Here is a 24,074-nt window from a genome sequence, read left to right on the forward strand (position 1 = left end):
CCTGTCTGGCCAAAGGTAGGGTGGGAGCCCCAAATCTCCCTGTCAACTCATGGTGAGGTGGCCCCAAGGAAATGGCTAAGGAGCATGAGAGACCCCGATCTCCATTCTTTGGATTTTGGGCCTTGAAAGTACAGATATAAACCCAGGGGAGGTGAGAAAGTCGAAGTTCTAACCAATGGTCCAGTTGCACTTGACTCCCTCTCCTGCAGGTCAAGTGCCCTCATTGACCTTTCTGCCTACTTCCTGTTGGCTTGTGAGCAGTACCATCCTGGGACGACATGTCTCAAGGTCTTGCACTCAGATAGTGTCCACAGCCCACCCTGGAACTAGGAAGTCTTATTTTTCAGAGGCCTTGGTTTGCAGTATTCTTATGGTGCTACATGGAAGTTACCTTACTTCCAAGGTATCAGGAGGGAACCGTCCCCCTCTTGTGAGAGAGGGTTTTCTAGGTCTTCCCAGAGGGCAGCTGTACCTTTGAACTCATGACCCCCTTGATGGACCTAGCAAAGCCTGACTTCACAGTCTTAAAGCTAGAAACATAGCCGTACCGAACCTATAAGAGCCAATCCCTATGTCACCAGTAAGAATCACCATAGATGCACAGGGAAACTGTGATCCCATCTAGTCTCTCATTTTAGAGGTGAAGAAGCTGAGAAACCTGGAGCATCATTTCCCTGATTTTCACATGCCCTGGGCCCCTTCAGCACTCTGACTTTGGGTGGCGAGAGCCCTAGGTACAAAATGCCCCCAGCCCACCAGAGAGAACCAAGGGGGCGCAAACACAGACACATAAGCAGAGGCTGAATAGAAATATCCAGCTTACTCAGAAGCACCTCATTTTGGGCAGCTCCCAAGAAGCAGTTCCAGACTGGTATCTGGTGAGAGTTTCTGGGTGGGCACTCAAGCTTCTGTTGAGGAGAGAGCTATGGACTTACTCCAGGGGAGTGCCTTGGTTTCTCCCCACAGAGCTGGCAGTGGGTTGTGGGGTGGTGCTGGGATCCCCTCAGCTCCAGTTCCAGGGTCTGTGGTTGGGAGTCTTCTCTCTGCATCCCATGCCTGGGCCTCAGAGCTGGGTCAAGTGGTCACCAGTGTCGTCCCACAGCCCCGGCCAAGAAAGCCCCCGAGCCAGCCCCAGACGTGAAGCCTGCAGACACGGGGCAGGCAGAGGAGGAGCACTACTGTGAAATGCTCTGCTGCAAGTTCAAACGCCGCCCCTGGAAGATGTACCAGTTTCCCCAGAGCATCGACCCGCTGACCAGTGAGTGCTGGGTGGGGTGGTACAGTGGTTAAGAGCTATGGCTGCCAACCAAAAGGTCAGCAATTCGAGTCCACCAACTGCTCCTTGGAAGCCCTATGGGACAGTTCTATAGGGTTGCTATGAGTCAGAATTGACTCTACAGCAATGGGTTTGGTTTTTTTGGTTTTAATGGGAGAGGGGCCAGAGAGCGGAAAGGTGATGGGAGCGGGTCAGGGGAGCGTGATTGGTCAGTGGAAGTGATGGACGGGCAAGGCTCAGGACCACTTACACTTTGCAAACTGATTCCACACTTCCTCACCTGGTTCTTAAAAAACAAAAAATTCCTGGGCTAGGAAGATAAGTCGCATCCATCTCATGGATGAGGACGTTAACTGACCTGTAGACACAACTAGCGGCAGGCCCAGGACCAGAATCTCCTGACTCTTGGCCAAGTCTTCTTTCTACTCTGCTCAGGCTGGTTTCTTCCTGGAGCTCCTGCTCTGAGCAGAAAAGGACAGAAGTTCTTCAATGTCTAAAGTGAATTCCTCTCACTTCCCTTTAAGTCCATTCTACATTCCTCAGGATAAAATCCCACATATGTGCACAGCGCTTTACAGTTTACAAAGGACCTCCCTTCCTCTCTCATCTGACTTTTTCTTGAGACTTCTCTGAGGGCAGGACGGGTGCCAGGGAGGGACTTTTCCAAGGCCATACAAGAAGTCATTTGGGGGCAAGAGTCCAACCCTGGTGTCCTAAGTCCTGGGGCTTTGAACACCTGTCCAATGGGCCTCTAAAATGACCGAGTGAACTATAATACCATCATTCATCCTTCTGTCTATCCATCTGTCCACTCATTCGTCTGTTCATCCACCCACCCACCCACCCATGCATCCACCCACCCACCCATGCATCCACGCATCCATCCATGCATCCATGCATGCATCCATCATCCGTCTGTCCATCCATCCAGATAAATGGAAAAGTAAGCCTCACCCTGACCCCACTGGCGAGGAGCCCCTTCTCCGCTGACCTTCTAGCACGTCCCCCCCGCCCCGCAGACCTGATGTACATCCTGTGGCTGTTCTTCGTGGTGATGGCCTGGAACTGGAACTGCTGGCTGATTCCCGTGCGCTGGGCCTTCCCCTACCAGAGGCCGGACAACATGCACCTCTGGCTGCTGATGGATTACCTGTGTGACCTCATCTACCTCCTGGATATCACCGTGTTCCAGCTGCGCCTGCAGTTTGTCAAAGGCGGGGACATCATTGTGAGTCACAGGCAGGTGGAGGGAGTGACCGGGGGGCAGACCCCGCAGCCACAGCCTTCAGGGGACTGACCCCCCGTGCTGTGACAGCCAACAAATGAATGAACAAGGAAATCTCAGGAACATCTGTGCTTGTTCAACAACACAGGTGCTTATTTTGTGCTCCTTTGCAATGTCCAAATTACAAACCTCAAGTATTGCCCGTTGGCAAAATGGTTCCTGGACCACCCAATGAAACTAAAGATGGGGAAGTGGTACAGAGAATGAATGGCCTTGAGAACAGGTGACCTAGTTCAATTCCTAGCTGCACCACAATTAGCTGTATTGCCTCTCAGCCTCAGTTTCCTTATCTGTAAAATGGGCACAGTAATAATTCCTACCTCATAGCACTGAGGATTGAGATGATGTATGTAGGGTCCTCAGCCAGGTAGCTGCTGGCAATCAGCATTTCCTGGGGGGCCTGCAAAGAACACACTGAGTTCAAGTGTCTGCTTCTTGGACCAGTTTGAGACCCTGTGCTCTGGTCCAGCCCCACTTGCCAGGGAGGAAACTGGGACCCTGACTGTCTGAAGGGGGAGGCACAGGCTGGTCCCCTGTGGGGGTCACTTCCCAAACTTCCACACTGGAGGCGCCAACTCTGCTGTACCCAGGAGAATTGAGGTTTGGTTTCCAGAACAATTTCCAGCAGAAAGGATTCTCTGAGCAACCTCTTTCCTGAACTGATCAGAGCAGTTGCCCATTTCTCAGTAAATAAATTTGCAAAAGTTCACTGCGTAAAGTTGGTTGGTTAAGGCCACTGTGTTCAATGGCCTCATATTCCACCCCAGAATCTAGCTGGGCCTTGGAGAGGTCCCTCCCTGCTTGCGGCTCCACTTCACCACTTGTAAAATGCAAGGGTTTCACGGAACCTATTCTGGTCCAGTCTGGCTCCACATTCATGGGTCTGTTACACCAACATAAAGGCGAGGGGTTTGGGGTTCTGTGGGGATTTCCATCTCTGCCCCCCATAAGGGCAGGAACTCAGCTCTAAGGCCATTTCACAGTCATGATCCCATTTTCTTCCAGACAGACAAAAAGGAGATGAGGGATAACTACCTGAAGTCTCGCCGCTTCAAGGTGTGTGCGAGGACACACGTTTCAGCACCCACAGGGTCTCGGAAGGTGGTGGCTTCGAGGGCCCTGGGAGTTCTGGGGCCAGGGTGACTTGGTTCCTGCCACACAGGGGATGCTGGTCCCATCTCCCACGGGAGTGTCCTCCAAACCCCAGCCCAGGGCCCCAAGTCCCAGGCCATGGTACAGGCTGGTGGGGCCCGTACTGTTGTGTCTGTACACCTCCAGCTCCCCCTACTGGGCACAGAGCCATTGTTCATGGTAATGAAGCCGCCCTCGGGGTTGCAAACGTGGCCTTTGAAGCCAAGCAGGGGCTTGTTGGTGGGGTTCCTTCTGCTTTCCAGTTCTAGGCCCTGCCTGGGGCATTCTGGCCTCATCTTGCCACTGCAGGTAGAGACCCCCTCCCTCACCCTGCCCCACACACCTGGGGTCACCTGTTCACACACTGTGGTGTCACATTGGGATTCCAGATGGACCTGCTCTGCCTTCTCCCCCTGGACTTCCTCTACTTGAAATTCGGTGTGAACCCCCTCTTTCGCTTGCCCCGATGTTTAAAGGTAAGACTTGTTAGCTTGTGGAGAAGTGGTACACACAATGGCCTTCAGTGCAGATGGACCTGGTTCAAATACCAGCTCCAACACAACGAGCTGTATTACCTCTCTGAGCCTCAGTTTCCTTGTCTGCAAAATGGGGATAATAATATTTCCCACGTCACAGCACTGTTGTGATGATTGATGGAGATGATGTATGCACCAGCCCTCACTTCTTGTTGGTTGTCCTCAGCAGCACTGGGGAGGGGGTGGCGCCTGTGAAGGGCCTGAGGGGAGGTGCTTTCGCTGCACACATGCCTCAGTGGGAAGCTCATTACAATTGCTGGTACTCTGTGGCCCTATATGTTAGGCGTTGTTCCCGGGGCTTCAAAAGTGCTTACTCCTCAATGTATAAGGTAAGTGTTATTGTTACCACCCTCTACAACTAAGGAACAGAGAAGTTAAGTGACTTTCCCAAGGTCACCCAGGTAGAAAGGAGTCCAGATTTGAATCCAGCAGTCATTCTCCACAGGCTGTGCTTTCAGTAATTATAGAGGCTCTCAAGAAAGTTGCGCCTGACTCATGGCAGCCTCACGTGTTGCAGAGTAGAGCTGCTCCATGGGTTTTTTTTTGGCTGTAGTCTTTACAGAAGCAGGTCACCAGTCCTTTCTTCCGTGGTACTGCTGGGTAGGTGTGAACTGCCAAACTTTACATTAGCAGCCAATTGCAAACTGCTTGTGCCACCCAGCCTCCTCTCAAGAGAGGGGCCTCTGCTTTATAATGGTCTCCATCTAAAGGACAGAGGAGAGCTTGGGTGACTTGCCCAAGGCCGCAGGATCTAAGAAGTGCCCAGGATGAATTTGAAGGTGCAGCGTGACATCTGGTTTGTCATTGATCAGTGCTTGGTGACACACACTGGGCAGAACAGTGTCCCAGAGAGGGTCTGGAGGATACAGCATGGAGAACACAGCTGTCTGACCACGGTGGATAGGTGGTCAGAGCACACAGGGTGCCCCAAGTGGATTTTGTTGACTGACACGTTAAATTCAATTCTGTCTCCTTATATGATGCCTCTTCCCAAAAACAGTAATGAGGGAATTTACAAAAGAGGCAAATGCAATAACCCTAATAACCCAGAGGAACAGGGCAGAGAAAAATAGGAGGAATGTAAGTTCCCAATGAAAAGAGAACACACATTGCTGGAACTGAGCACAGAAGCTGCTTCTGAGCCCCCTGGCTGTGAGAAGAAGGGGGCTGCCAGCCTCTGGGGGCTGCAGAGGTTGCATTTGAGCCAAATGTCTGGGTGAGGAAGGCTGGCCTCCAGGCCAAGCTCTACCCCAAATGTAGAGGTGAGTTCATATCTCAGGCCACTTGGTGGTCCTAGTGAGTGTGTGTAACTCGCGCCTCTAATATCCAGCATGACTCAGGATGCAACTCTTTGAGCCTAAAGTGAGGACCCAAGGTCATGGTCCTTTGCATTCAATTTAAACCCTGAGTAGAAATTAGAATAAACACTTGGACAATAGCATTATTTTCAAATGTCAAAAGATGTATATATAGAGATCTAGAGGCAGTGTAGCACAATGGAAAGAGCTTGCAGTTTTGAGTCAGATCTGGTTTCGAATCCTGGCTCTCTCTGTCACCCTCTGCATGCTTTGGGCAAGTTACTGAGCTTCCATGAATGCCCATTTCTTCTCTGTAAAAGGAGAATGATAATACCTACCTCGTATAGAAATAAGTAATAAGAGAAATGTATACGTATAAAGTGCCAGTCATATAGTAGGTGCTCAATAAGGGAGATTACTAGTATTATTATTATAAGTGCAAGGTTGGTGGTTCAAACTCACCTAGCGGCACCAGGGAAGAAAGGCCTGGTGATCTGCTTTTGTAAAGATTATAGTCCAGAAAATCCTATGGAGCAGTTCCACTCTGTAACATATGAGGCTGCCATGAGTCCGAATCAACTGGATGATGGCACTGGGTTTTGTTTAGGCTGGGTTTTATTATTATAAAGTGACTTTGAAAGATACAGGTGAGCCATGTGAGGGAGGCTGTTTCTTTACAAAACTGTCTTCTTTTTAAACACTTAAAACAGGGTCCTTATCCTGGGGGCATGTACGTCTCAAAGTTTCATGATGGGATTCAGAGGGAGTAGGAGCCCCTGAAATGCCATGTGAATTGTGAGCACGTGATTGTATGCACTTTGTAAGGGGAGAGGGCTGTAGTTTTCATCAGATTCAGAAGCGGAGTTTCTGACCTCCACTCCCTAAACGGCTAAGGACCTCTGATCTTGAATGCACACTGTCCATCCCCCTCCTTCAGGGGCTGTGGAAAGGGCCCTCAGTCCCAGCACCCAGGGGAAATGGGTCTGGGAGGTGGGGCAGCATGCCACCCCGCATACAGTGGCCTGCCCTGATGCCTGGCTTTTCCTCCCAGTACATGGCCTTCTTCGAGTTTAACAACCGCCTGGAAGCCATCCTCAGCAAAGCCTACGTTTACAGGTGAGATGCCTCTATACACACACACGCACACGCACACATGTGCACACATGTGTGCATACATGCACACACACACACAGAGGACATGGGGCCTTTGTAGCAAGAACAGAATCAGCCGACCTCTCCTCCATCACTTCCCCTTTGTAGCCCCTGGCCCCCCAGACCTCCTCCCACCGGAAGCTGGGCCTCTTCCTGGCCTAACCTCCTCTTCTCCAAAAGGATGTTTGTGTTTTAGAGAACTAGGAATGTCCCGTTTCCCCCAATTGTGATGAGGACCCACATAGGTTGACACGTGTGTGTCACCAGCGTTTCCAGTGAGCTGGGCCTCATTTTGGTCTCAGCCCAAGGAACTGAGCCCCTAGCTCAACCATGGGGGGACGGTTGTAAGGGCACAGTGGGCTGTCTTGCAGATGTCCATGGGTGGGACGGAAGACCAGCCAGGTCGCACTTGGAGGACAAGGTTCCTCTCCACATCTCTCCTGGAAGACACAGCCTCCAGCTGTCCCTTCCTTGCTCCTCCCCAAGAATACATCCCCACCGCCCCCCCCCCCGGCTTGTCCATTCCTCCAGGACTTGTGCACATGTGTGGCCCTGCTACCCTGTGCCAATTCTGGGCCCAGGTCTTGACAACTTTCCATTCAAGAGTCACCATCCCTAATTGGCATAGTCTCAAAAGAGCATCCAGTTGGCCCACCCAATTGATCCCATTGGCCAGCTATCCATCTTGCCAGGCAGCTAGGCAGGGCTGTGCAGTTCTCACAAGGGCATCTCTGCAGTGGACGTGGAGGAGGTGGTGACAGACTCATTCTCTGCAGTCCTGACCCTGGGGTGAGATGTCACCACCACCCTTTCTCTGCTATGTTCACACCTTTTCCTTCTTTGGCAGGGTTATCAGGACCACAGCATACCTGCTCTACAGTTTACACTTGAATTCATGTCTGTATTACTGGGCATCAGCCTACGAGGGCCTCGGCTCCACTCACTGGGTTTACGATGGCGTGGGAAACAGGTGAGCCACAGCCTTCCTGGGGGACCGTGCCTGGCCGACATTCGTGTTCTTTATCACTTATGGTACAAAAGCGTCTCATTGCCACCATATTGCTGAGGCTGCCTTGTTCCCAAGGAGTCACTGATATGATAAGATTCAAGGGCATGTCTCTGCGTCTCACTAAGCTGATGTTCCCTGAGCACCTGTCATGTGCCAGCCTCTGTGCCAGACAGAGGGGGGTATACATATGAACAAGACCGTCTAGAAAGACCCTTTCAGCATCCCAAAGTCTAGGAGGGTTGGCAAGTACACTGCACATCTGTGGCCACACCTCCACCCCACGTAGATAGCTGAGTGGGAACGAACCACAGAATGCTACTCAACACAGCAACCGCCCAGGCATCACTAACAACCGGGGAGCTGGAAATTAGGGGGAACCTATGTGCCCATCCAGAGAGCTGCCATACTTATGGAACATGCTGAAATAATTATGATGATGACAACGATGACAATAACAACAGTAATAATGGCAGCAAGCATTATAGAGCACTTATATGTACTAGTCCTGTTCTAAGCACTTGGCATAGTAACTTGTTTAGCCTTAATAACAACCACATACAAACCAGTTGCCACCAAGTCAGTTCCGACTCGTGGTGACCCTAGGTGTGCCAGAGCAGAACTGTGTTCCACAGGGTTTTTAATGGCTGATTTTTTGGAAGTAGATCTCTAGGCTTTTCTTTCCAGGCACCGCTGGGTGGAATGGCCAGCCTTTCCGTTAGCAGCTGAGTGTGTTAACCATTTGCACTACCCAGGGACCCCAACAATCACACAAGATAGGTACTGTTATCATCCCCATTTTACAGATGAGGTAAGGGATGTGAAGTGACTTTCCAAGGTCACACAGTTCATAAGTCAGCTGGATTTGAACCCAGGCACTGTTGGGGTGGCTGTAGCATCATAACCATTGTCCCATCAGCCTCAACTGAGAAAAAAAAAAGGTGCCAGCTTGGTCCCCAGTGCTGTAGAGGGGGCGGGGAAGGGATGTGTGCATGGCCAATTCTGCGAGAGTTAGTTAGGCGAGGCTTCGCTGAAGAGTTACGTTTGATCTTGGCCTTGATAGGTGGAGAGACGAGACAGAGACTCCCTGGTGCAGGGAACAGCATGAAGAAAGGTGGGGAGTTGTAAAATAATGGTGGAACCAAGGAACCGGGGCAGCCCCATGTGGCTAGAGGGGATGCCGTGTGTAGAAGTGACCAGAAAATAGGCAGGGTCAAGTGGCCGAGAGGACTCTCCAAGTTCATTTGAGGACTTTGAACTTTACCCTGTAGAGCAGCGCTGTCCATTGAGATTCCTCAAGAATCCAACGTCGTGGTTAATAATCACTTCTGAAACAGCTACCATTTGTTGAGTGCCGACTATGTGCCAGGGGCTTGAGGACCTGAGTGCCTACCTATGCTGGGTCCTTCATTCTGTCCCACATCTCTCCCACTGTGGTTCCGCCCAGGCTGGGGCATGGAGGGCGTGGGGGACACCAGGACCTTAGGGAGGCCCCTAAGAAGTGCCATGCCAGTGGAAGATTCCTGACCAGGAAGGGTTTGAGGAAAAGCCGGAGTTTTGTGGACATCTATCCTGGATCTTCTCCCAATTCCTGGCACAGTGGGAAGAACACCCACCTCTAAGAGAGCAATCTAGGGGTTTGGGACCCAACCACAGTTTGGCTAAGGGCTGCCTTGGGCGCCCTCTGGTGGTTAGGACCAGTATGACTGTGGGCTTGGCGAGGCAGGGGAGGTTCAGAGAGACTCGGGGGCCTGTCCAAGGCAGAGCCCATCACCACACTCCCCAGAAACCTCTGCATCCCTCTCCCAGCTCTCATTGCATGTTCGCTTGCCTGTCCCCACCAGATGGCGCCCTTCATGAGGACGCTGGCGCGTCCATTCTGTTCCCACTGCAAGCACATGGCAGGCACGAAACGATGAAGATACTGACTCTGACATTTACTCAGGGCCCATAATGTGCCAGGCACTTGTCTAGCTCTATTGACATCCTCATTTTACAGAGAAGGAAACTGAGGCTTGGAGAGATTGGGTAATTTGTCCAGGCTATGGAGCGGGAACGAGGCAGAGCTGGGTCTGAGCCCAGGTGGTCTGTCCCCAGGCTCCGTGTTCTAACCACAACGCTGCATAAATAGCTGGTGGACGGAGCCCGGCGGGGGATGATTTTGGGGTTATTGTCAGACTGGATGATTTGCCAACTGAGTGATGGTCTTGATTTCAGAGCTGAGTGTGGACCCTGAGCACATCAGAGGGTCAGGGCAGGCTCAGATGGCTCCTGTGCACCCTGGGAGTGGGCAGGAAGGCACAGGAAAGCTGGGCAGGAAGGCACAGGAAAGCTGGCCAGGACTGGTCAGTCCTGTGTCTTCATCCTCTTTTGATCCCTGGAAGGATCAAAAAAGTATATGAGGGACTCTGGCTGCTTTGTAATACTTAGACAAGCTTGGGGTATTTCCTATGCCTTTTGCCACCCAGTGGGATCCCAATACTCATACCCCATACCTAGTGGTTCACTTGCTTATATTGGGGGGTTACTGATGGTGGGGCGATAGGTCAGAGAAGCAGACAATGCCTTAGGTTCTATTCCAGCTCTGGAGCTCACCACCTGGTGACCATGGGTGCTCCTTTTCCTTTGGGACCTCAGTTTCACTATCTGGAAAACAGGTGGGCAAGAGGGAAGATCAGAAAAGGTGATCCCCCAAGATATCTTCCAGCCTTGATGTTGGGTATCTCCCGGGTTTCCTTGCTTTCCACGAGCCAACATGATGGTGGATGTAGGAGACTGTAGAAACTGCAGGAATATTGCCTCTTTGAGGGAGGAAGTTGGAAGACCCCTACCCTACTGATGACAACTCTTCTGAGCAATCCCTTGGGGCTTCACTTTTCATATCTGTCAATAGGGATGACAACATGTCCCTACAGGGTTGGGACAGAGCCACAATCAAACCAGACAGCATTTGCAAACATACTCTGCAAACTCTGAAGTCTCGTGCACATGTGGGGTTTGGCTTCTGGCCTTTATGAGCTGTCAGGGGTTTTCTCTTTTGCACACATGCACCTATTGGAGGTGTTCAGCCAGGCCATTCAAGGTTGGCAGGGTGGGACCTGTGATGACCACAGTCCCCTCTCTCTCCTCTCTCCAGTTACATTCGCTGTTACTATTGGGCTGTAAAGACCCTCATCACCATCGGAGGACTGCCCGACCCCCAGACACTCTTTGAAATTGTCTTCCAGCTGCTGAACTACTTCACGGGTGTCTTTGCTTTCTCCGTGATGATCGGACAGGTAGCTGGGTCACCAGGCTGGCTTCCTGCCTGCCTGCAAGGCCCCACTCCAAAGCCCCTCTCCCGCTACTGCCCGGGATGTCACCATTGTGCCCACTCCCTTCGGACTAAGCCTGAGAGTCAGATGCCTGGAGCTCCGGGACCTGCTGGTGAAGGAGGGTAGGGACCTGCTGTAGGTCCCCTGTCAAGACTCTGAGGCCTCTTCCCTTTGAGACTTCAGTTCCTTCGTGATGTCAGGGAGGCCTGAGGATTTGGGTGTTTCCTTTGAGGGACCCCCCTGGTGGTTTCTAATGTGCTGGGGGAGCACCCTGCGTTTTAGTCTGTGCATGAGGCGACAACCAGGTGTTCTCAGAATTACCTTTGGAGAGTCCTGCCCTGAGGGACATTCACCTGGTTCACATGTCCTCCAGCGTGGGCCCAGACAAGGGGCCACTGGTATCATGGGCCATGTTGTACCAGAACCTGCCCAGCCCAGTGCAGTGTTCCCTTCTTGCATGGTCCAAGGGAACCGAGGGCACCAGGGGAACCAGCAGCCTTGTTCCTCCCCGACCCGCATCCACATGGGAGCCAGAACATCCCCCAGCAGTAAAACCTTCTCTGTGTGTGGACATGCGAGCATAGGTACCCCTGGCCTGTGTAAAGTAAATACGTGTATGGCTCACGTCCACAGAGCCATTTAATAGCCCTGCACTCTCACCCGGAAGCTTCCTTGACACCTCCAACCATTTCCCCAGATGAGAGACGTGGTGGGGGCTGCCACCGCGGGACAGACCTACTACCGCAGCTGCATGGACAGCACCGTCAAGTACATGAACTTCTACAAGATCCCCAGGTCCGTGCAGAACCGTGTCAAGACCTGGTACGAGTACACCTGGCACTCCCAAGGCATGCTGGGTAAGACTGGCCTCCTTCCAGCTGCCACATGAACCAATTACACCACCCAGGGACTCCCAGATATATGGTAGCACTTGCTGATGTTATTCTAATAGAGTGAGTGGGAAAGACAGAACATTCCCAGTTGCAGTAAAGGGTGTAGTAAGTGCTACAGTGCAAGGGTACTAACATAGCTGCTGGGTGGGGGATGTCAAGGGAAGGCTTCCTGGAGGAGGTGACATTTGTGCTGAGCCTCGAAAATGAGTAGGAGTTAGGAAAGTGCACGAGGGCACTCGTCGCAGCGGGAACGGCATGGGCACTTACTCTGACCCAGAGCAGCTCCATGTGGCAGGACAATGTGTGCCCAATGTGCACCCAGTCTGGGTGTGTGCTGGGGAGGGGCTCTGGCCTAGCCTCTGAAAAGCCCAGGGTCTTGCTCACAGACGAGTCAGAGCTGATGGTACAGCTTCCAGACAAGATGCGGCTAGACCTCGCCATTGATGTGAACTACGACATTGTCAGCAAAGTGGCCCTCTTCCAGGTATGGCTCACCCAACATCCCATCCCCTCAGGGCTCTGGGAGGCCCCAGCCACACCTGCCTTTACATGGGGCTCCTTCTCCTCTCCGGGACAGGGCTGTGACCGGCAGATGATCTTTGACATGCTGAAGAGGCTTCGCTCTGTTGTTTATCTGCCCAATGACTACGTGTGTAAGAAGGTGAGTGGCAGGAGGCAACTGTGGATGTGGTCGGGATTTACAACTCCGCTACGTACCTCTCAAGGAGCTGGGCTGGAGAGTGTGCCTGCAAAGGGGCCAGAAGACAGCGGAATTGCTGGGAGGGAGGAGCGGCTGCAGCTCCACATACTGGTGACCTGACCGAGAGCTCCCGGTGTGGGTGGGATCAGGCGGCTCCGGGCAGTGACCACAGATGTGCCTCACACTTTGCCAAGCATTTCCGCAGCTCCTTCAGACATGGGACCATGGAGGTCCAAGGTGAGGATGCCCGCTTTACAGAAAAGGAAAGCAAGGAGTCTGAAGAGGCGTAGGGCCTTGACTGTGTAAATGGAACTCCTTCTAGGTCTCAGTCTTCCCATCAGGAAAATGGGGTGTGACAAGATCAGAGGTTGCAAACTAATGGCCCTTGTGTACAATCCAGCTCACAGGTATCTTGTGAGTTTTTTTTTTTTCTTTTTTCAAGTTGAACTAATTCCCAACCTTTAAAAATGGGGAAGTTTCACATAAAAATCCAGATTTCTATCTTTGCTTGAAAACTTAGAAAATCTGCTGATGCTGGGTCCTGCTTTCTCAAATAGTGAGAGTCAGCTGGGGTGGAGGGGGGGCTGCCCCTGCAGGAGGGCATCATGCTCTCTCCTGCTGCCACAGGCCCCACCACTCCCTACCGCACCACACCAGGCTCCCTTCACCCTTTATGTCACCCACCTGACCCCAGGAAACATTTGGGTTTGAATCCCAGGACTAGATAGTGTTTAGGACCCTTTCCGCTCCCACTCTTTGAGATTCACAGAGAGATGAAGGTCACTTGGTGAGTGAGTGGTTGGGGGTACAAGAACCCAGATTGCAGACTTCTTGTGCAGAGCTGTTAACAAGGCTGGATGCGTGTGTAGGGGTGAAAGTGTTGCCCAAGCAACCCCTATAAGACTCAGGAACCCCGCTAACCTCAAGAAGACCCCTGTGTCCAGGTTGTGTGCTGTGTAGCAGTGAAGTTTCTGGAAGCAGAGAGCCAGGGAAAGAAGGGAGGGGGATGCTGCAGATGGCTGAGAATTTAAACCTGCAGCCTTAGAGGCCAAGAGGGGTTTGGCAGCAAGACAGTGATTTGTCTGACGTTGGAGTCATTTCCTAGCTGTGCAGCCTTGGGCAAGTAGCTTGCCCTCTCTGAGTCTGTCTTCTCTTGGGTAAAGTGGGGATATTGATAGTATCTCCCTCATGGGGTGACTGTGAGGCTTGAATGAGATGTGCATACAGAGTTCGGCACTGTGCCTGGAACAGAGTAGGCACAAATGTGTTGCTATTATCTTTGCAGGTTATGTGGGATTTGCTTTAGATGAGAAAAGATTAATCAGGTTGCTGGGGTCCTCTGCACTGAAAGTGGAATTGAGTCGTTGATGTGTACTGTGAACCGCGTCCTCTGCTGGCCAGTTTTGCTCTGCGCTGATCTCACTGAGAACACCAGAGCCACTCCGGGGCCGCTGAGTGAGGCGAGGGTGGGCTCCTTACATCCCTCACAATTGGGCCCTGTTTCTCAAATTGGACACAGAAACAGGGAAATGAAACTTTCTTCCTCTTTGTTATGAGGACCACTCACGTGTGAGATGCACAGGAAACATTTGTTGAATGAATTGAAAGTATAACCTAGTTGCCTGTCCTTGGCCTTCCCCCTTTAAATGTGCCAAGTGCGATAACAGGCAGGGGGTCAGGGCAGAGGTCCATTAGGGTGTGAGCACTGGAAGGTCCGTGGCAGGCTGGGCATGTCTGACTGCACTCCAAAGCAAGCTATGTGTTCCTTCCTTCTTTCATTCATGTGGTTTAACTTAGCATTGAGAGAGGAGCCCCGGTAGGACAACACTTAAGTGCCCAGCTGCTAACTGAAAGGTTGGCAGTTCGAACCCACTCAGTAGCTCTTTCCGTAAGGATTACAGCCAAGAAAACCTTATGGGGCAGATCTACTTTTACATGGGGTCACTGAGTCAGAATCAACTTGACAGCACCTAACAAAGACCGGGTTGAGAGTATGAGCGCTAGAACCAGATTTTCTGCCTGGGTCAGCCTCAGCCTAACTTTGAGACCTTGGGCAAAACATTCCTCCCTCTGAGGGTTGTTGAGGATTAAGTAAATCCAACCACACGAAGCACTTAGAGCTGTGCCTGACCCGGAAGAGTGCCACTGAAGTGCTGGATGACATTGTCGTTGTTGCTAGTTGTTATTACCGTTCTTATCTCAGTTAGCAAAGGCTTCCTAAGCTCCTGATACATGTTAGGCATAAATAAGAGTTTGTTGTGTGGACTACTGTTAGATTTTCCATGTTCCGGGCCCTCCATCCTTGTGTATGCTTGGGAATTGGCAGGATACCATTATACCTGCACCTCCGAGCTCCCCTAGCACCCTAGAATTTTCCTTCCACGACAGCACTCACTCCCCATCATAAAGCTGTCAGTTAGGCAGGGCAGGGCATGGTCAGTCTCCCCAGTCCACATACGAGGAGACTGAGGCCACGAGGGGAAGTGGCTGGTTCCACACCACACGTCCGGTGGGTGGCAGGGCCAGGACCAGAGCCGGGCTCCTCCTCGCTGTGGGCTCAGCCCTTGCTGCTTCTCTACATGGGGGACTGGCCCCCTCTCTGTTCCAGGGGGAGATTGGCCGTGAGATGTACATCATCCAGGCGGGTCAGGTGCAGGTCTTGGGTGGCCCGGATGGGAAGTCCGTGCTGGTGGTGCTGAAGGCTGGATCCGTGTTTGGAGAAATAAGGTCAGAGAGGAGGGGTGACGTGAGGGGAGCTGGGCAAAGCCTGGGGAGGAGCAGGGAAATGTGGGGGGCGCAGACCACACCTGGTGACACTGTCAGAGGGGGGTGGCACCAAAATGACTGTCTGTAAACTTTTTGTGCACTGTTTCACCAGAAATTTTTTATTTTTTATAAAAATATCCCTGCAGTTAGTTATAACAACAAAAATATTTCTCGTAAGCCCAGCTTACATGTACCAATCTACCTACAAGGCTAAAACTCTATGCTAATTTGCTTTTTTGAACCTTCTAATGCCCTTGGGTCAGAGCTGTCATTATTACCCGTTACAAAGAAAAAAAAATTATTACAAAGACACTTCGTCAAATCACGTGATTTCGTCTGCCTGCCCTACAAGCACGTGCTGTTGTTTTCATTGCTGCCGCTGTGTCTATAGTCATAGATTTTGTCAAATTTCCTGGAGCTTTAGCTACGTTATTGTGTTAATTAGTATTTGTGAAGCGATATCAATAACTTTTTTGACAATGAAGTAGTAATTAAAGGAAAAGAAGAGTGATAAGCGGGAATCACGATTTATGAGTCACGCTAGTACAAAAAAACATTACTAAGGATTCTTTACGGTCTGGTCTGGGAGGAGGTCCATGGTGGGGTGACACCATGAGTTACCACACTGGGCGACACCAGCCCTAGTGATGCCATTGGGGAGGAGAATGGGGGACATGGCCATGTCCTTGAGAGCTGCTTTGGTGGGGCTGAACGCCCCGCTTTGAGTGCAACCCAGCATCTGTGGACATATGCAGGGTGGGCCCAGGCTCTCAGATGCGTAGGCCGCCATTGTGCTCCACACAGGGGGGAAGATGAAGATTTTAATACCATCAAAACCAACGCCTCTGGATGGTCTCACCTCCTTCTCTTCTCTGCCTCAGCTTGCTGGCTGTTGGGGGCGGGAATCGGCGCACGGCCAACGTGGTGGCCCACGGGTTTACCAACCTCTTCATCCTGGATAAGAAGGACTTGAATGAAATTTTGGTGCATTATCCCGAGTCTCAGAAGTTACTCCGGAAGAAGGCCAGGTACATAAAAATAGTTTTGGTTTTTCATTAAAAAGTCCATATATTCCTCAGTGTGCATTTCCTAAGAACAAGGACTTTCTCTTATATAACCAGAGTGCTTTTATCAAAATCAGGATATTAATACTGAGACAATACTATTATCTCATCCATAGTCCATATTCAAATTTCACTAGTTGTCTCAATAATGTCTTTTATAGCTTTTCTTTTGCTCTTTTCCATTCCTGGATCAAATCTAGGATCACCCATGGCATAAAGGTGCTGGGTATCTTTAATCTCCCTTAATCTGGGTAGTTCCTCGGCCTTTTTCTATCTTTAGTGACCTTGGCTTCTTTGAAGAGTAACCCAGTTGCTGTCAAGTCAGCTCTGACTCATGGCGCCCCCATGTGTGTCAGAGTAGAACTGTGCTCCACTGGGTTTTCAATGGCTGATTTTTTGGAAGCAGATCACCAGGCCGTTCTTCCGAGGTGCCTCTGGGTGGACTAGAACTGCTAACCTTTTGATTAGCAGCCAAGCATGTAAAGTATTTGCACCACCAAGGACTCCACAGAAGCCTTTAAAAGGCCAGTCATTTGAGCTTTTCCCACAAAATCCACCCACTTCTCCCAGCCATGTCAGCTTTGAGTGCCAGTCCCTAGTCTTCTGAGGGACAGGGAAGTATATGTCCGAGAACTGTCATCAGACTCCCTGACACTCTCTCTCTCATCCCTGTGAGGGGAGCAAGGCTCAGGAAAGCCACGCTGGTAGCTATCATCCCATCCCTGTGGCTCAGTTAGGGTGAGGGTCTGGCAAATGAACTGGGGCCCCTCAGAAGCCCCCCAAGAGCAGTGCAGGAGCCTCTACTCCTGGGCAGTGCCTGTGGTGAGCCTGCGAGGCAGCGAGAGAATGAGGAGGCTGATGAGCCCTGCAACATGCAGGCGCTGGAAGCCCTGGGCTGTCGGATGTGGCGTAATCCCTCTGAGTGGCTGGCTCTCTAGACAGAGGAGCTTGAGGAGAGAGGCGAGTATCACATTCACTATCTCTGAGAACCACAGGGCCCAGGATGTCTGTGTTGGCGAGAGCCACCGGTGGGATTCTGTCCAAGCTCCCCATTCTACAGAGGGGTTACCTGAGGCCCCAAATCAATGAGATGCTCACATTTCTGACTTGCCACTCCAAGAGATGGGGTTGAAACTGGTAAAAATGCCAGCCTCTCCTGGGGTGAATTAAAAAAAAAGCCAGACCCATGGCCATTGAGTCGATTCCAACTCATGGCGACCCATGTGTTATAGAGGAGAATTTCTCCGTAGGTTTTTCTTGGCTGTAATCTTTGTGGAAACAGATTTCCAGGCCTTTCTTTCACGTGGGTTCGAACCAACAACCTTTAGGTTAGTAGTCAATCGAAAACCGTTTACGCCACCTGGGGCGAAAGCTCAATCCTAATTACAGGGCCAGGTGTCATCTGAAAATGAAGATGGATTTCCTTAATCTGGAAATGTCACGGGAGCCGGCTCAGTGTTTCAAAACAGAGCCGGCCAGTATTGGTCAGTGAAGGTCCTCTAGGCTGTGCTTTTTTGTCATTTCAGTACCATGCTGAGCCTTCCCCAGGTCTGTCATGCTGTGAATTATGGACTCAAATAACACAGGTGACGGTGCCAGGCCTGCGAGAGGCCTCTGATGAATTATCATGTTTGTGTTCCCCTGCGGGAGCCCCAGCTAGAGAATGCATGTCTTGGGCAATTAATATCAATATGCACAACTTAAACCCATTGCCTCTGATTAGATAAGCAGCCAGTAATAGCCTCCTTTTTAAACAAACAAGTTCCGCTGGAGCCCTGATGAATGGATTTGCCACTTAGCAGTCTAGGCCCGCCAGATTGCCTTCGAAACACATTTGTTCTTGAGCCAAGCCACTCAACACATGAAAAAATTTCATGAAAAATTCCTTGTCAAAGCTGGGGCTCTGTTTGATGGAAAATTCTATCCTCATTTAGAGATACAGGGTGGCACGTGCGTTTAGAAGATCTGGGTTGTAATTCTGCCTCTGCCACTTCCTAGCAACACTGGGCATGTCACTCTACCCACTCTGAGTCTCAGTTTCCCCTACTGTCATAGGCATAATAATCACAGCTCTCTTCTTCTCAAGGAGTGTTGTCAGCTTCCAAGAAGACAATGACCCTGGTGTTGTCATCGGTAAGATCTGGGATATGGGGCCAGAGGCATGGATTTGAATTCCACCTCTGCCACTTCCTAGCTGTGTGGCCTTGGGCAACTTATTCACCCCCCTCTGGACCTCCATATCCTCATTTGGAAATGAAAGCGAATAATAAGACCTACCTGTGAGGGTTGTACCCATTGCCACTGAGTTGATTCTGACTCATGGCAACCCCACGTGTGTCAGAGTAAAACTGTGCTCCACAGGGTTTTCAATGGCTGATCTTTTAGGAATAGATTGGCAGGCTTCTCTTCTGAGGCACTTCTGGGTGTACTTGAATCTCCAGCCTTTTGGTTAGCTGCTGAGCACGTTAGCCATTTGAACCACCCAGGGACTCCAGGGGGTTATAGTGAGACTGAAATGAGAAAGTGTGTGTTAGTTATCTACTGCTACGTGACAATATTAGCACGAACTTAACAGCTTAAAACAGCACACATTTCTTATCTCAGAGTTTGTGTGGGTCAGGAATCTGGAGCTGGGTCCTCTGCAAGCCTGGAATCAAGCTGTCACCCAGAGCTGGGTCTCATGTCAAGTCTCAGCTTGGGAAGGACCTGCTTCCAAGCCCACACGGTTGTTGGCAGCACTGTTTCTTACAGCTGAAGAGCTGGTAGCCTTGGTTTCTCACTGTGACAGAGGCTACCCTCACTTCCTAGGTAGTTGCTGGCCAGTGGCTGCCCTCAGTCTCCTCCCACATTGGCTTCATCCAAGCCACGAGGGGAGAGAGTCTTCTTGCAAGACAAGGTCACAATCCTAGGTATTGTAATCCCAGAAGTGAGATCTCTTCAGTCTTGCTTTACTCTATTGATTAAAAGCAAGTTACAGGTCCTGCCCACCCTCAAAGGGAGAGGGGTCACACAGGGAGGTGTACACCAGGTGGTGGGAATCATGGGGCCACTTTAGGGTTTTTCTACCTCAGAGTGCCTGTGAAGTACCGAGCACAGGGCCTGACACATATAGACACTCAATAAGTGCTGGCGATGTTGATTGAGGGTGATGATGGTGAAGCCATGACGAAGCAGAAGAAGGAGAAGCAAACAGCTTCGGATCCTTTAGGGTTTTTCATTTGGGTATGCTATTTCTGGAGTCCCTCGGTGGTACAAATGCTTAATGTGCTCAGCTGCTAACCAAAAGGTTGGAGGTTTGAGTCCACCCAGAGGTGCCTCAGAGGAAAGCCCCGGTAACCCGTTCCAAAAAATCAGCCATTGAAAACATTTTGGAGCACAGTCCTCCTCTGGCACACATGGGGTCACCACGCGTTGGAGCTGACCAGTAGCAACTGGTATGCTATTTCTGATCCTATATGTTAACGTGTCCCCCAACATTTCTTAACTGTGTGAGCTCAGACAAGTTACTCAACCCCTCGGAGCCTCAGTTTCCTCTCTATAAGGCGCAGACAATAAGATGCATGTCATCATGATTGTTCTGCTCATTCAGTGAGATGTTACGTGTTAAGTACTCAGCACTGTGCTTGGTACAGGAAAAGCACTCAGAAATCATTAGCCACAAACCACCTCCACCACACAATTCTAACTTAAAGGATTCTATACAAATGAGGCTTTCTTCTCTCCCAGAGAGAGCTTGTGATATAAGCGAGCGCTGCTTTCTTGCAGGCGCATGTTGAGAAACAACAACAAGCCCAAGGAGCAGAAGAGCGTGCTCATCCTTCCTCTCCGGGCGGGCACCCCCAAGCTCTTCAACGCTGCCCTAGCTGCAGCAGGAAAGCTGGGCGCCAAGGGGGCAAAAGGCGGCAAGCTCGCCCACCTCAGGGCTCGGCTCAAAGAACTGGCTGCGCTAGAGGCCGCTGCAAGACAGCAGCAGTTGCTGGAGCAGGTAATGCTGTCAGGAACCTGGCCGTCCTGTGTATTTCTGCTACGTGCCAGGGAGAAAGCAAGGGGACACCTTCAGAGAGGAGACCATACATTTAGTTTTAGGGTTATATTTTTTTTACTCTTGTTTATATCAGCCAGGATTCATTTGGTTGCAAGTGACAGAAATGGAAGTTACAGAGTGCAAGCTCAGCTTGGCTTAAGAAAACAGGGAATTTATTGGGTCAAGTAAGACTGGACTCAGGGACCCAAAGGATGCCAAGAGGACTTGTTTTCTCATTCTCTCATCTCTGCTCTCCTTGGTGATGCTCCATTCCCAGGCACGGCCCCAGGAGCTCTAGGGTTACATCCTCCTAGTTTAGCAACTCCAGCAGAAAGTACTTTCCCATTGATTCTAGCTAAAGTCCCAGGGCTCACTCTCATTGGATAGAATCGGGTCACATGCCAATTCCTGTACTAATCACTGTGGCTAGGGAGATGCAGTGCTCTGGAGAGGTCTGGGCAACATGCTCATCCCCAGACAGAGCGGGGGAGGGACGGCTCATCAAAGGGAAGTCTTGGTGCCGCTGCAGCGGTAGGAGGAGTAGGTGTGAGCAGGACACATCCCTCCCCAGATGACGGTGACATTCCATATTTATTACTGTGTTGTTGGCAATTTAAACGATTTGAAAGGCAAAACCCCACAGACAGGCACGGTGCCAACTGCTCCCAGCCCAATAAATCTAAAGGGAATTTGAAAATTAGTTCTGGGATTTTTTTTCTATGACTAAAGCCAAGAATGCCAATTAGAATGATGGCATTAAGTATAGCTGTTCATGACTGTCCTTCAGGGAGGCTGCTGGGAAAGGGGAGATCTGGGATTGGGCAGGATGAACTCAGTCTCAATACAGGCTGGTGTCAGAGCCCAGGGGATCTATCCAGGGGGCATTTGACAGCAGAAGTCTGGTGAGTGACATCAAAGCCACCAGGGGTTCCCAGACATTCTCTAGACACAGCCACTGATGGCCCCCCTGAGGAAAGACATGACTGCCTGGTTCACAATGTGTTAAGGGCAGGGTCAAGCCAGTAACATGAAGTCTTTAGTGCTGGCTGCTGAGAGGGGCTGGGAAAGTCAGAGAGTGGACATGACTCTGGAGTGGACTCCAAGATCTTCTCTGTATAGCGAAAGGCTATATCTGATACGGGGCTTGTGGCTCCTGGATGGTAGCTTTTTTCACTGAGGCAGCTTGAGGTGTGAATTAAATTTGCATGAGAGTTGCGATAAAAGGTGATGTAATTCACAACACTGGAATAGAGTGGCAGAGTGCAAAAAAAAAAAAAAAAAATAGGAGTCCAAAGATCTATGCGCAAATTCCAGCTCTGTTACTCGCCAGCTCCATGACCCCAGGGAAGCTCGTCATGCTTTCTGAGACCCAGATTGCTATATGGATACCTCATGGGTTTGGAACGATCAAGTAGGAGACCTTCTGTAAAAGCATTTTGAACATGGCGGAGCATTTCCCATGATTCTCTAGTTCCATGCATAGCCTGATGCTTCAGGGGTACCACGTGGCATCCTCCCCTGGAAGTGGGTGGTCAGAGTTTAGAGTGGACAAGGAAGGTGGAGCAGATGCTTCAACAGATGCCAAAATGCCAAGACAGAGAGAGCAACAGGTTCCCAGAACTTCGTTGGGTTCTAGCAATTTCTTTGCTCCCCCCTCTCTGCTTCCTTTCTTCAATATCCCATGACTTGAGACAATTTCAACGAGTCTCTATTCCTCACAAGCACTCTGGCTACTCTGTTTAAATTCACTCCCATCACCTCAAGTGGGGCCTGGGCGGCTGAGGACCACATAGACTTCCTCCTCTAGGGGCCAGTTCCCTCTCTGGGTTCCTTCTGTGTAGAGATGGAGCCAGACAGAGTAAGGGGGTTCTTGAGTGTCCTCAAAGGCTTGGTTTTTACCGCATTCCCTCCTGATACACAGACCATGGCCAGTCTATGGAGGCACCACAGACTGGCCACCCATCAAGTGCCCAGACCCGTGGCTCATCTCAGCCTAATGCCAGTGGTGCCCAGCCCCATATCTCAACTTTTGAGACCTCCCAGAAAGGTGGCCATGCCACCAGCTGTTCCTCCCCTCATCAGTTTACCTTGTTTGCTTAGATTTTTTCTCACTCCCTCCAAGAGCGTCCTTCCCTGGCAGGGCAGGCCAGTTCAGCCTGGGTTCCACTTGGTGGCCCGATGCATTCATGGTCACAGCCTGGGCATTCGGTGGCCTCTCCCTCAATAGGTCACCCTGGCTTCCAGCCCCCACAACTCAACAAAAATCTAAAATATTGCCAAGACCTTCCACTAAATCCAATGGGGGCTTTGAATTCCTCAGCGTTATCATAACATGTTTTATTCTACTAAATAACCCTGATGAGGCTCCGCCCCAAGCTCCTAGATGCCACCCGCCCCGCGCGCGCTCCTCCATCTCCCCCTTGGGGGCTGAGGAGGCGGGGACAAGATGGGGTCACCCAGTCTGCAGACCCCTCGAACGTTCCGCCGGTGCCTCACCAGTCTCCCTTTGCCGATTCCAGGGCAAGAGCGCTGAGGACGCCGCCGGAGAGGCGGGCTTGGCAGGCGCAGAGCCCCCCGCGGCCCTGGCGGAGGCCGCCCCGGACCAGCCCGCGCCCCCCGCGCCCCCGCCGCTGGATCCGCCGGCCCCAAGCCCTCCGCCACCCGCCTCCGCAGGGAAGCCCGACGGAGGCGCGGAGGGGGCGGCCGAGCCCGAGGAGCCCGCGGTGCGGATCCGCATAAGCCCCGGCCCGGAGCCCGGCGAGCAGCTCCTGTCGGTGGAGATCCCCGAGCAGAAGGAGGAGGAGTGAGGCGGCCCCGGGCGCCCCTCGCCCCAGGCCCCGCTTCCCGCCCGACAGCCCGCACCCGGCACTGCCCGCTGGACGAGTCCCCAGGAGAAGCTTGCCCGCAGTAGTGGCCTCGCTCCCAGCTGACCACCCTGCCCACAGCGCTGCCCTGACACCCGCTTCTCAGGCGCTTGGCCTTGAAATCAACTTACTGTCTTTAAGAACAAACTTAACTTTCTATCTTTAAAGATCTTAGAGGCAAGGGATAGACTGAGGTCCCAAGAAGCTTTTTTGAATGTCTGGTTTTTCCCCTGAGGGATTTCCTGCCCCCCGCCTTTTTTTTCGGGACAGAAACCATTTCAGCGGAAAGGACGGCTGTCGTGCTGTTCATTTGGCTTAGTGGAAATTATGGCAATTCTGACCTGACCCTTGCATGCTGTTTTTCTTCGCTGAGCAGTCACATTAATTAGGATGGGTATCGATGTTAGGTGCCCTTGAATCCAGTCGGACTCATAGCGACCCCAGTGACAGAGTAGAACTGCCCCATAGGGTTTTCTTGGCTGTAATCTTTATGGAAGCAGATAGCAGATTGCCAGGTCTTTCTCCCGCGGGCAGCTGGGTGGGTTCATCCTTTCCGTTAGCAGCTGAACACTTAACCATTGTGTCACAGCGCTCCTTGTTAGGATGCTTAGTATTTGTTGATCTTTCCCAGACCACTGTTCCACTCTACAGCTGATGCAGTTGACTCAGACCAGATACCACAGCAAGGAGCAGCCAGGAAGGCTCAGCTTCCCCAGCCACCTGGAGGAGCCACATTTCCGGTCAGCAGCGTTCCATTTGTTACCA

General features: G+C 51.4%; 1 protein-coding gene across 1 annotated transcript in view; it reads left to right on the plus strand.

Moving 5' to 3' along the window:
- CNGB1 (cyclic nucleotide gated channel subunit beta 1) overlaps positions 1-23,252 on the plus strand; it is a 61,196-nt gene extending 37,944 nt beyond the window's left edge. Inside the window, exons 19-32 of the mRNA XM_064273509.1 lie at positions 1,103-1,258; positions 2,296-2,504; positions 3,567-3,617; positions 4,082-4,168; positions 6,578-6,642; positions 7,526-7,648; positions 10,821-10,962; positions 11,696-11,855; positions 12,278-12,375; positions 12,469-12,552; positions 15,200-15,318; positions 16,239-16,385; positions 20,187-20,406; positions 22,965-23,252. Of these exons, the coding sequence (XP_064129579.1) occupies positions 1,103-1,258; positions 2,296-2,504; positions 3,567-3,617; positions 4,082-4,168; positions 6,578-6,642; positions 7,526-7,648; positions 10,821-10,962; positions 11,696-11,855; positions 12,278-12,375; positions 12,469-12,552; positions 15,200-15,318; positions 16,239-16,385; positions 20,187-20,406; positions 22,965-23,252 (1,949 nt within the window). The remainder of the gene's footprint in view (positions 1-1,102; positions 1,259-2,295; positions 2,505-3,566; positions 3,618-4,081; positions 4,169-6,577; positions 6,643-7,525; positions 7,649-10,820; positions 10,963-11,695; positions 11,856-12,277; positions 12,376-12,468; positions 12,553-15,199; positions 15,319-16,238; positions 16,386-20,186; positions 20,407-22,964) is intronic.
- Positions 23,253-24,074: the final 822 nt, after the last annotated feature.

The sequence above is a fragment of the Loxodonta africana genome, chromosome 21 (assembly GCF_030014295.1).
Source record: "Loxodonta africana isolate mLoxAfr1 chromosome 21, mLoxAfr1.hap2, whole genome shotgun sequence".
Taxonomy (NCBI): Eukaryota; Metazoa; Chordata; class Mammalia; order Proboscidea; family Elephantidae; genus Loxodonta; species Loxodonta africana.